Source organism: Lagopus leucura, unplaced genomic scaffold (genome assembly GCF_019238085.1).
Source record: "Lagopus leucura isolate 7727_CA_CO unplaced genomic scaffold, USGS_WTPT01 Super-Scaffold_100157, whole genome shotgun sequence".
Classification (NCBI taxonomy): domain Eukaryota; kingdom Metazoa; phylum Chordata; class Aves; order Galliformes; family Phasianidae; genus Lagopus; species Lagopus leucura.
This window is the reverse complement of record NW_024962334.1, coordinates 34,461,210-34,473,689: the sequence shown is the minus strand read 5'-3', so window position 1 is coordinate 34,473,689 and position 12,480 is coordinate 34,461,210. Positions and strand designations below refer to the sequence as shown.

At 45.4% G+C, this 12,480-nt stretch overlaps 1 protein-coding gene across 1 annotated transcript in view; it reads right to left on the bottom strand.

Annotated features, from left to right (window-relative positions):
- The window catches only part of GPR158 (G protein-coupled receptor 158), a 175,340-nt gene extending 164,962 nt beyond the window's left edge, over window positions 1-10,378 (bottom strand). The window contains exon 1 of the mRNA XM_042888777.1: window positions 9,531-10,378. Coding sequence (XP_042744711.1) covers window positions 9,531-10,378 — 848 coding nt within the window. The remainder of the gene's footprint in view (window positions 1-9,530) is intronic.
- Window positions 10,379-12,480: the final 2,102 nt, after the last annotated feature.

The following is a 12,480-nucleotide window of genomic DNA, read 5'->3' as shown; positions in this document are numbered from 1 at the left end:
ATCACAGTTCTGCTGAGATAGCAGCAGGGTATTACAACAACTTGATGCATAATGCTTTCAAAAGCAAAAGGTTTAAAGTTTGTGTGGCATTTACAGAAGGCACCATGATAGCACAGACATACTGCTTTCATTGGGGATGCTTTGCCATTTTAAAACATCTCAGACTCATACCCACCATTATTACCCAGAGTACATCAGTATGTACATGATGATACATTTCTGAAATTCATCTGTGATTAATACAGGAGCTGGAACAACCTGGTTAGCCACCCACATTTCCAGTTATTTTTTGATTCAGCATTTGGAAAACTGAACATATGGAAGGAACACATCCTCCCAGTATGTATACAGATCTAAGAACTACCTCTAACTGCTACATTTATTGAACTAAATGGAAATAATTGTAGCTCTGCTACTTCAATAGAAGCAATCCAGACAAATGTCAACAGTACAGCAGTAGACTCATCTTGCCAGCCTAACACATTCACCCATACTGACAATGCTGCTGGCTGAACCCAAGCCACAGTACTAAGTTCACAACAATATTACTGGTAATTGTGGACCATCTGCCAAGTAAGTATATTTGGTTAATCTCCTTATAACTCTAAATATTTGTTTTCTGCCACAATTTTACAGTCCTTACACAAAGACAAAGATTACAAGTTCATGTTTAACATTTTGGACAACTACAGATAGGAAAGAATTAGTTGAATTGTACATAACAGATAATCATTGAAGGATGATGTCATCAAGGATTTTGTCGGATCAGAGGTCTGATTTAAGAGGCTTTTGTGTCTGTCTTAATTTCCAGTACCACTGTTTGTCAGCATTCTGTTTGCCTCAAAATCCATACCAAAAATTGATTTAAGCTTATTTCCCCAACCTAGCAGCTATCTTGATAGTTTATGCAGTTATAATATTTCAATGTAACATGTTGTAAAATGCGGACACACAGAGGAAATTTCACCCATACTGTCACATCACAGACGACCAGAAGGAACATCTTCCTGCTCTCCCAATCCAGCTTAAGCCAGGACTGCACAAAACAGCCTGCCAACATTTAAACAGTGATCAACAGTATCTTTGTCCTCTAGATCTTCAGATTTTGGCACAGAGGCCACTACAGCTCAGCTACGCAGGCATTCAAACTTTGTCTCCTAGACTTGCTCCCTTATTGCTGTAACTGTAAGAACTATAAGCAAACAAGACAACTCTATGACCAAGATCTGTGTAACATTGTAACCAGTTCTGCTAATATGCTCTATGTACAAAGGACACTAACTCTACTAATTGTAGAAACCTTCTGAAATACAGAAATAAAGGAGAATATATAAAGCAGTTCATTTAATGCTATATACTGGGGAGAAAAATCACTCCAAGTCAAAATGAAGCCTTTCAAAAGCACCAGAAAAGCATATGTAATTTGTCATCAGTCAAATGAGATAACACTAAAACCTTTATAAGCATGAATCCTGCATGCCTCAGTAGAATTAAAATCTCTTCACCATTTGTTGCATTTAACTAGGGGAAATATTTAAATATTATATATATATATATATATATATATATATATATACACACACACACACACACACATATATACACACACATATATATATCACCACTGAGGGCTTATGCAGCCAAACAAATGCCCCAGGGCCACATCAAATGCCACATCGGCACAATCCAGGTACCTGGTGCATCATCACGTGTTGAAGCAGACGACTCATATTTAAACGTTCTTCTAAATTCTTTCTATCATATCCATTCATCTCCACACGTCATCGTTCATAAATCTTCCTCAGCACAGAACCGGGAGATGAGACAGGTGAATCTTCACACAGCAGGTGGTGACGCACTGGAACAGGTTGCCCATGGAGGTTGTGGATGCCCCATCCCTGAAGGCATTCGAGGCCAGGCTGGATGTGGCTCTGGGCAGCCTGGGCAGCTGGTTGGCAGCCCTGCACATAGCAGAGGGACTGCAGGTAGATGGTCACTGTGGTCCTCTTGAATCCCAGCCATTCTGGGATTCTCTGCAGACGTCCTAAACCTGCAGATGTTCAAATAGCTCACACTACTTGACACTTGAGTCTACTCCAAAATGTCTTCAGCTGTCCATCCAAAAAAATCTTGCTGTCCAATTCACAACAGCTGACATTTGGCTGCAAGTTTCAGTGGTGATCAACAGCTTTCTGCATGTTCAAAGTTACTTTTGAAAGTTAAGATTTAAGATTATATATCACTAAGGTGCCCCTAAAACTCATTACCTTCACAATGTGACAACCAGATTCAGACTGCTAGGATACACATATAACTTAATTCTGATCTGGCACTTATTACTGATTTCTTAATAGGACAGACAGACTCACCCAATTCCTTAGCCATAGCACAACTACTGCTTCTCATCCCACTTTCACCAAAGAATCAGCTTTCACTAAAAATAAACTGAAAAGTAAGATACAGCAGTGAGGACACATGAATTAGGATCCACCTGCAAAGAAAATCCCCATAGGCCATTTGTTACAGTACTAACAAGGGTTGAATACTTAAAGCTGAATCCTTTGTTGCCAGCAGAATTATACAGGATTCAAAAATCAAGCCTCCAGATTTATGGCATGCAGTGCTGCCTGAGCACTTGGACTTCCCTGCGTTTTAGTTGAAGAACTTCCCAGATACTTGGAGGGGTGCTGAGAATTTTGCTAGAAGATAAGTTCTGTGACTAAGCACAACTTCATACAGGAATGAGGAAGTGTCAGCAATGGTAGGATATCACTTACACTGGATTCTTCATATGAAACAGGTCTTGGAACTAAGTTCAGGCTGTTCAGTAAGAAACTGACATTTCTGAAACATTCCTACTTCTGCCCATGGGGTCAACAAGAGGTAGAGAGAAAAAGCCTGAAGGAAAAGTACCACAAATGATATAAGAAAGAGCTTAGACACAAGAATAGCTTTGAATTCTAAGGATCCTGTAGAGGAAAGATGGCCTTAGCACAAGCACTCTTCTGACTCTGCAGATTTAAAGTCAGTACAAGAATTTTAAAACTAAAAAGCCAAAGCCAGTTATCAGAAAAGGAACACCGAGCAAAAACTTGAGCAGAAGATGTGATGGAAACCAAGAAGCATTTTAGGATCTTCTAGTATCTCAGAAGGCATCCTGATGTGAAATCTGTGAGGCTAGTGAGCACCAGGATGTAGGAAGAGCTCAGAGTTAAGACAGCATTTGCAGAAAGCAATTTTATTTATTATTTTTTTTTTTAAATCCCTGCACACTTTAGAGCCAACAAAGCTCCTACTTCTTCGCTCTGGAGAGCACTGATACGGCAGAGGGCTGGGGATGTTCTTCCTGCTTTGTTCAACAGGTTCCAAACAAAAGTAGGTGAATCCAAACAAGCTTAGCAAGCAATAAAGAAAACAGTGTGCACAGAACTATACCTGACCAACAGTGAGAAACTGAACACAGAGGGTTTCCAAAGTGTCTTTGAAACACACAAGAATCATGGATCTCCAAGTAAATGTCACGTAACAAAAACAGAAAAGAATCATTTCTCTTCATGTTCTCAAAACTATTTAATGGAAACCAAAGTCACATTATACCATAGAAGACAAAATTAAAAACTAAAATCATGGAGATCAGATTAATCCACACTTATTAATACTTGTTCAGATACACAGATTGAAAAGATTGTACTGCTTATTAGTAAATGGGATATAACCAAGATATGAGAACTCAGCATTTCCACCATTTTCTTACTGCCTCCTAAGTGCCTGCCAGAAGGACTAACCCAACACACCCATATCCTCGTTCTTATCTTTGGGAACACTTCTCAATCTCAGTTCAGATTCATGGACAGAATAAGAGGCGACAACCCCAGAGTTGCATCTCAGATGCAGGAACTGCAACATGCCTATTCCCTTCAAAAGAACTCCGAGAGCCTGCTGTGCTGGAAGCCATACTCCAGGAGGATAGAGGAGGTCAAGAACAAAAGATAGGAAATAGCAGTTTGACCTAAAAAGCTAGCTGCTCTTATTCCAACTTACTGCACTACTGACAACAGTTACATAGCACACAGCATGTATTCCAATCCTCTCCCAGTCAGATTTAGCTTCTTTCTTTTCAAGGCCCACTGCTGAAGTAAAAAAAGGCTGAATCATGTTTCTAATAAGACTACTCTATTCCTTGTTCCTTTTCTTTCATTGTCTAGATTTTGTTCTCACCCATGACCTGATATGAAAGACACAAGCATCACAGACTGCTTTGAGAACACTTAAATACTGGGAGGTTCTATTAAAAGAAATAAATCATTGAGTAGGCATTTCTTGGCTCTCACCTCTTTTCAAGAATAGAAATCCAAAATGTTCAGTTCAAGGAAATAAATTATTCCTTTTCATGTTTAAAACCTGTTCTAAATCCACCCACATCTTCAATCATGTTATATGGGCCAGGGGACATTGCGGAACAAAACATCAGCTTCACCACTTTAAAATATTTTCAAGATTGTATAATAATGTACGCTGTCACAAAGATTTAGTGAGCCTCCTTAAACAGTTACAACAAATTGTTTTCCCAGTTCAATACAGAGACTAGACTGGAAAGATTAAGGGGATGATTTAAGAAGTTTAAAGTCACAACTTAATCTTATTTAAAAACAAAACTACATGTTCTGGCACTCTTTAAACCCACTGTTATGGTTATTTTACCAATCAATTTAACACCTATGAAATACACAGTATATTCACTAAGAAATTACTTATTTGTCATAATGCTTCTACCTCCCTGGTAGAACGTGCCTTCAATAACTAAGCACCCCATTATGGGATAACACAAGAATGGTCTGAGTTACTTCTAATAGTACAGTGGAAGACGCTGTATTGTGCTGCGTTTAGGGAAGAAATAACTAATAAAACTGCACACAAAATACCAATATTTGCACCAAGGCTTGCCTTCTAATTAATCTAAAGAAAAAGAACTGTCAGAAAGAGGATGTACTCAGCTACAGCAGTTGATTGAGTGAAACTTCAGAATGAAGGTATCCAGAGATATTCCAGAGCAAAACTCTTCAAAGAACATGACAGACTTCAACTTGCCAACTATACTCCTTTCTGCCAAAGCACCCATCATTCCACAGCATCCTCCCAGCAGTCCTTCAGAGACTGACTGCAAATACTGACCTGGATTTGGTGAAACATGGCAACACGGCCTTGCTAGAACATGGAGAAGGAAAAGCATCCCTGTATTCTAGAGATATTCTGACCTCCTGCATGAAAGTAAGCAGTGACCACTTCCCAAACTGATGGCATACTACATCACAACATTAAAGAAAATGAGAGTAGCACACAAGAGAACAATCTGAACTGCAGAAGCAATAGGTCATTCATCAGAGATTGGGAAAACTGATGTCACTGCACAATGCTGAAACACTGCACAGAAATGTGACTAACCATACTCAAGAAATATTGGAACTATTCTTGAGAGTAGGGACCATGGCAACAGAGAGCTCTGTGACAGGAGACCAGAGAAGGCAGGTTTGTTTAGCCTGGTAAACAAAGGTGAAGAAGGACCTGCTGCCTATAAATAGGTCAGGCAGAAAACATCAGCCGAGAGCTATTTCAGACAGAAGGCTGTTTTGGAACAGAAACAAATGGACGAAGGCTGACTGAATGAATTTAGATCAGAAATCAGAAGAAGCTATCCAACCATTCAGGCCAGTGAAGTGGAGAGCTAAGAGGGAAAACTACCTACTTAAGATGAAGCTGAGTCACCTGATTACATTAAGTGGGCTTGTGAGGCAGAAGATTGGACCCTGTGATCCAGGAAGGTTTTAAAGGAAAAAAGCTCGTGCTCCTAGTAGTGGACTACTTGTACACTTCCTTTCCAGATCAAGAAGTAATCCTCTCCACAGCCCTACCAGACTGCTGCAGCAATGAAGACCTCCCATTTCCCCCACAGGGGACAAGTAAGGACTTTTAGCTAGTGGAATTTATTCACAACATGAAGCTTTTCACACCTCTCCACTTCTGCAGGACTGCAGAGAGACCAGCTGGATCACTGCAAGCTGCAATGTGGTTCCATGTCATTGTACAGTATGAAGCAGCAGAGAAGGGTCACTGATGGATGACAAATACTAGCATGTTCCATCCTCTGCAGTACCAGAGCTGTAGGGCAATTAAATACATTAGATAGCAAAGTCTAACTGCAAATTAGATCAGCTTAGAGTTTTGAGGAAAGGAGAAGGAAAAAGCTAACACCAGATTACTTTCATGTAGCAGCAAGAAGATTCCCAGGATTGAATCTGTAGTATAAGCTGATGGGAATGTTGTCTCCCCGCTTTTAGGCAGATCTCTGATCAGTGAGCGTGGACAACAGCAAGTCCTGCTAAGCAGCAGGACAGAGTCACCACTGTCAGCTTAGTGCTGGGCTGATGCGGTCCCACAAGCCTCAGACACTGGCAAAATTAACGAGCCTTTGCTTTCTCTGCTTCATCTTAATGTGGGCCTACAGATCAAACTTTTGCAAGGCAAATTAAGAGATCACATTCCCTCCTTCTTGGCCTTCATTTCACATTGTTTGGCTTCCACCATGTGTGAAAGATTAATAGCAAGTGTTTACAAGAGCCTTGCCTGTGACAGCCACATCCTCTGACAGAAAGCACTACCTGACACTTCAATAGTGATGCTTGACTGTGACTGTACTTTCCAGAAGTCATTAACAACACTACTGCAGAAGTAGCATTTAAGGAACAAAACCAGAGATAATTATTAGTCTTGCCTTTATTACACTTGCCACTGTAACACCATACAATGCATCCATCTGCTACAGCAATAGAAGCAGGGGCAGTGGCTTTTCCTTCTATAGTCTGAGAAGACTTTTCTACAGAGAAAATTGTACGCATGAATTTCTTACGCTGATGTACTATGCCATAAACCAAATGCCAGCCAAGAAGGGAGTACATAAACTGTTAGTTTCAAAGGGGCATGCACTAAACTACCATGGACGATCTCACACCAGACTGTTAAATGGAAGGAGCATGTAAACTGAGCCATGAAGGGTTCCTAACAGATGGTTCAGAGATATTTTGCTGAACCAATGCAGCTTTTGAAGAAGATGGAGAGTAATATATGCTGCTTCTAACCATATGGCCTTAAATAGGAATTTAAAGCTAAACCATTGTGTCACTCGGACAGATGGTGAGGGGAAATAAGGCTCATTTCAAGAGGGACATTATAGCAATTAGTACTAGCATTCTAATAGCTAAGTTTCAGCTTTTTATTTCACATGCTTAGACTTCAAGCCATTTATTCTCTCAGGAACACACAGAAGCTGTATGTCTATTAAGTACCAAAAACATTTGCACAAATATTAAGATGTTTCACAAGTCTTGGAAGAAGCATATTTCAGATTTACTATCTCCTATGTTGCAAAGTTACTTTCTCAACATCTCAAAACACAAGCTTACTAAAAAGACACCTAGTGTGTAACATACTCCAAACCAGAAGCACTGGAATCACCATTTAGCTTTGCCAGATTAAGTATGCATGTTCTTTTTCACCTGCTTCCTTACAAAGCCACCTAAAAACACACCGAGCCATTTTCTCAGAACTGCTTATCAACTCACCTCTGGATTTGATACAAGAAAAAAAAAAAATTGTTAGTCCTAACTATTCAGCAACAACACAGGAGTTCAACCTTGTAGCATACCCCACTTCAAGGTCTCCTAAACACCAAGAGCTTCTCCAAGCTTCAACATGTTTAATGAATGTCTTTCAAAGCATCTGAACTACAACAAATTATTTCTTTAATTGAGGTCAATTCCACGTGGTCAACAGAGGCCAGAAAGCTCAGGAAGCAAGGCAGTGCCCTGCACCCAGGAGGACCTCTACTGGTGGCCTTGGTTGGCCAGAGCCGCTCTCAGGTGGACCCAGCATGTTGCGTGCTCTGCGCATAAGAACTACCAGCACAGCAGGAACCTACACCACCAAGATGACTCCCAGCACAAGAGCTTGGCACACAGCCGAAATTGAGATCTGGGCTCTGCTGATTAACAAACCTTTCTAAAGTTGACAGCACAGCTTTGTTCAGCTTTATGTCAAGATCTAATTCCTCAGATAACTGAGGATAACAACCAGCAGCTGCAACCCCATCTCCAGTCTAAACATTCACTGTTACATCAACTATCCCCCAATAAGAGAATATCTGCCAACACTAGCTTTCACCAGCACCCTTAAAATTGTTTAAGGATCTCAGACTACAAGAAGTACCCTGAACTCATCTGGAGCACTGCTGAGGTCCAGCAGAGCTCTGCAATACAACTCTTCTTTGATCTTGCAAGGAATTCAGCAAATACACTACAGACAAGGAGCCCCAGAAGTGTGAAAATTCCAGAGCAACAGGTAAGCCACAGAGAAATAACCACCCATCCTTTATTCAACAGATAACTTTCATGTCTAAGAACACATGACTGCATTCACACGTATTTGACCCCAGTGAATTTCGATTGACAAGAAAAAAAAAACAAGTGTTCACATACACAGCTGTATAGCAATCCAAGTGTGGGAAAAACCTCTTCCACAGCCAACAGCACAGTGGAAATCTTCATTGGCTACTGAACCACTGCACAAAGCAAAAATCTGTGCTCTCCTTACTCCCTAAGGAAAGAAAGCTGCTTCAGGGCAATGGGTGTTCCAACAGAATTACATATAAAATCCATTACATGCATGGTAGTACTATAACCCGGTATCCCATAACCCACAGGTTGCTCTCACTCTTCAGCCACATCTTTTTGCTCTTACAACAAGGCAGAAACACAAGCCTCCCTATGTCCTCCTCTCTGCTAGTCACAGCCCAGTGGCAAGCTGCTAGAGGTAACAGCAATAGAAAATACATAAGTCTCCACATATGCCAGGCATCATCTATACAGCTTTGTAATGAGGTGGGAGTTCTAAAAACAACGCCCCCAAAAGCTTCTTAACTGCCAGTTTAGGCTGTAATCATATGCACTGGGAAAACCGCAGTTCCAAACGCTTATTTACCTACAAGCATATTGACCGCTGACCAGGCTTGAGCACCCCACAGTGGATGCGCTCTGAAGACGAGAAAATGCAGTGTCTCAACTGGTTAAAATCACAGCTGGCATTGAGCTAGTTTTCATTATGCAGCAGAGTAAGAAATAACAGCTCAGTAAACATATTTCTCTCATAGAGAAATAACCTGCAACCCACAATGCCTGCCATTCTGTCCACTCCAGAAGCATCACTAACATAACCCACATACACACTTGTTTTAGTGAGAATCGCTGAAGAAAATGCTGTTTTACAGACTGAGATAAAATACTACCGAGCAACAGCTCCCTAAGGCACATGAAGGTGACGCTCAACAGGAAGGCCTGGGCTTGCACTGCGGTGTGACAGAGCATGTGGAAAGGGTTACAAGTTCACCCCAAAGGCACATCACAACCATCCCAAGTAAGGGCAACACTGAGTACCCACCATGCCCCCTCCTATGCAGAACACCAGAGGAGCCCTCCTCATACCTGAATTCGGGGATGAGGTTTGGTTGCAGTCCATAGAAAGCTGCTGAGAGAGTCACCAGCCAGCCGGGTTTGTAATTCCCGTTCTCACACTCCAGGTAAGGAGAGGACCATCTGATGTGGTTCTTATCAGCTGTGAAGCCCTCTCGCCTCTTCCAGCTGTTCTCCAAAGTTTTGGAGCCCGTGTTCAAGACCTTCCTGTGCTGATGCGGCCTCCACTTGCGCTTCAGGCCCTGGAACCACTCTGTCTCCAGGGATCCGTTTGCCAGGCGGTGAGCGGAGGAGGACAGGTCCTGCAGGTGGATCTGGTTCTCGTGCCTGCTGGCCTGGAGGAACACCTGGGGGGCAGAGAAGGGCTCCGTGCTGAAGGTGATGGCTGCCCTGGAGATGTTGGGATCCCCTTCCAGGAGGCTCCTGATCAGCGCCCGGTACCACTCCAGGTCCTCCTGCAAGTTCTGTTCCCGCGACTTATTGCTCTGCAGGATCATGTTGAGGAAGTTGGTGGCGTGCGTGAGGGTGTCCAGGGCACCGTGCAGGGACGGGTGCGAGACGAAGCGCGACTTGCCGGCCAGACTGGCCAGCTCGTAGCGCCCGGAGCAGTTGGCCCTCCGCAGCTCCCGAGAATCGCCGGTGTAGAGGAACGAGGCCACGTCCTGGGGCACCTCCTCGGCGAGCCGCTGCGCCAAGATGGTGCTCTCCGGAGAGCGGCTCCGCGGGGCCGGGGGCGGATCGCGGCTCTTGATGTGGTTGTAGATGGGCTGCCTGACTCCCGGCGCCCGCCCTCGGCCGGCCGCGGCTCCGAGCCCGCGTTGGGCCAGGAGCAGGAGGAGAAGGAGCCGGAGCGATGCCATGTCCCCAGCGTTCCCGGTCGCGCAGGCACGGCGGAATCGCTCAAGCCGGGCTTCGCGCAGGCAGCCGCGGCGCGGCGGCGACCGAGCGGCCCCCGGCCCCGAGTCACCTGTGGCGGCACCGGGAGCGGCGGCAGCAACCCCGCCCGCTCCCGCCGCGGCCCCGCGCTCACTGAGGTGCTGCCCAGAGGAGCGCGCAGGGGCGGCGGCGCCCGCGCCCGGCGCAGCGGCGGGTCCCCCTGCGCCGCCCCGCCGCCGCCCGAGCCCCACCGCTCCGCATCCTTCGGGCGCCGCGGCCGGACTGCCCCCTCGCCGCAAGGAGCGCACGGCTCTCCCCGCCGCCGCCGCTTACGGAAAGCCGCTCACCGCCACAGCCGGCGCCTCACCGCCGACCCTTATAGGTGTACGGCGAGTAGTTGCCGCCCTGTGTGGCCGCCTGGGCTGTCAGTCAGCCGGCAGCCATTCACGGGGCAGGAGGACGGAGCTGAGGGAGGCGGCGCCACCGCCAAGAGGCGTCGAGGAACCTCGCCTCACCTGCTGCCGGCGGAGCGCGGCGCAGCACGGCGCGGGGCGGGGCGGGGCGGGGCTCCATAGGGAGCCGCCCGCCCGAGGGACGAGGGTCGAGGGCCGGAGCCGCGCTGCGGGGCCGCGCGGGGAGTGTGGTAGCGACACCTGCCGGCCGGACGCGGAGCAGCCGTGTGGTGGCGGGCAGCGGCCGTTAGGCTGAGGCGGGCACGGGGCGGTCGAAGCGTCGGCACTGCGGAGGTACGGGAGAAGCCTGTGTTTAAACCCGTGTTTAAGTTTGCATTTGTTCTAATGCGAAGTTATTGCCCCGCCTGGTACTTTTGGATCGGATGTCCGTGAGGAGGCCGTCAGCAAAGGGTGGATTTTAGATGGTGTGCAATTAACTCCATTCTGGCTAGATCTAAAACTCCCTTTTGGAATTGCAGAGTGAGGAACAGAGGAGTAGTAAAGAGATCCTTCCCCCTCTCCCACACACACATGTGCATGCACATCCTATAAAGAGCAGATCTCAGCGCTGCAGAATGTGATCTAATTTTAAACTCCTGACAAGATACATTTGCTGCTTTAAAACATGCTCTTATTTTAGAATTATTTGAAACTATTCTTAAAGGAATAGCCTAACAGCTAAGGGTTGAATAACTTTGCAGTCCAAATTTTTCTTGCACACAGTAGATATTCTCTGTTAAACATTAATTTACATGTAATGAACATCCCCTCAGTGAACAGCCTATGAGGTTATTTAGAAACCAATACACTGAGCAGCTCAGATGCTGCTATTTACAGTTTAGCACAGCGCAGGGAATCTGTGCCTCAAAGTCTGCACTGAACAAATACCTGAGGATGCATTGTTTGCTGGGCTAAGTGAGAAATGGGGCTTTTGGAAGGAATAGCTGTCAGGGCTGAGCTAAGCTAGCGTGGAATCAGTTACTTGGTAAGGTATCAGTGACAGTACAAATGAACAAGCACTTTTTTCACAGTGGGCCTGTGCAGGTTCCCTTACTGCTACAGACAGTCCAGAGGGTCAGCTGCTGGCTGGGTGCACTTCCCTCCCGGATCCCAACCACTAACACCTGCCTGAATGGCACCATGCCTGTGGAATGGCCATCTTCCTGTACTCTCTCAAAAATCAAGCATTCTTCTAAAGTACTCACAGAGTAAATTCCTTTATTTCCTCATCTCATTGGAGTCCTCTCAAATACCCTTCTCCAGAAGTACTCACCTCTCCCGCACCCCCTTTTCCTTCGCTGACAGCCCCCAAGAAGCTCTTGTTCCCAGCACAAACCTTTGCCAGGAGCCTGCAGCCGAGTGGGCCATGGCACAACTCCAGCTGCTGCAAGCTTCTCTCTATTCTGGGGCATCTGGAGTCAAAAGGCTCTGGCTTTCCTGTTCCACTGGTGTGTGCTGTGTTTGCGCTCTCTGCTATCAAGATATGAGGAGAGATGGGAGATTTACTGAAGATCTTCCTTGCTGAGAGTGCCAGGGCAACTGGTGCTGTTTCTGCATCAAGGTCAGAAGAGTTGTTTTTGTCCCCAAGGCTTCTTCCTGCAGTCACAAACAGCTACGATATCCAGCCGAACCCA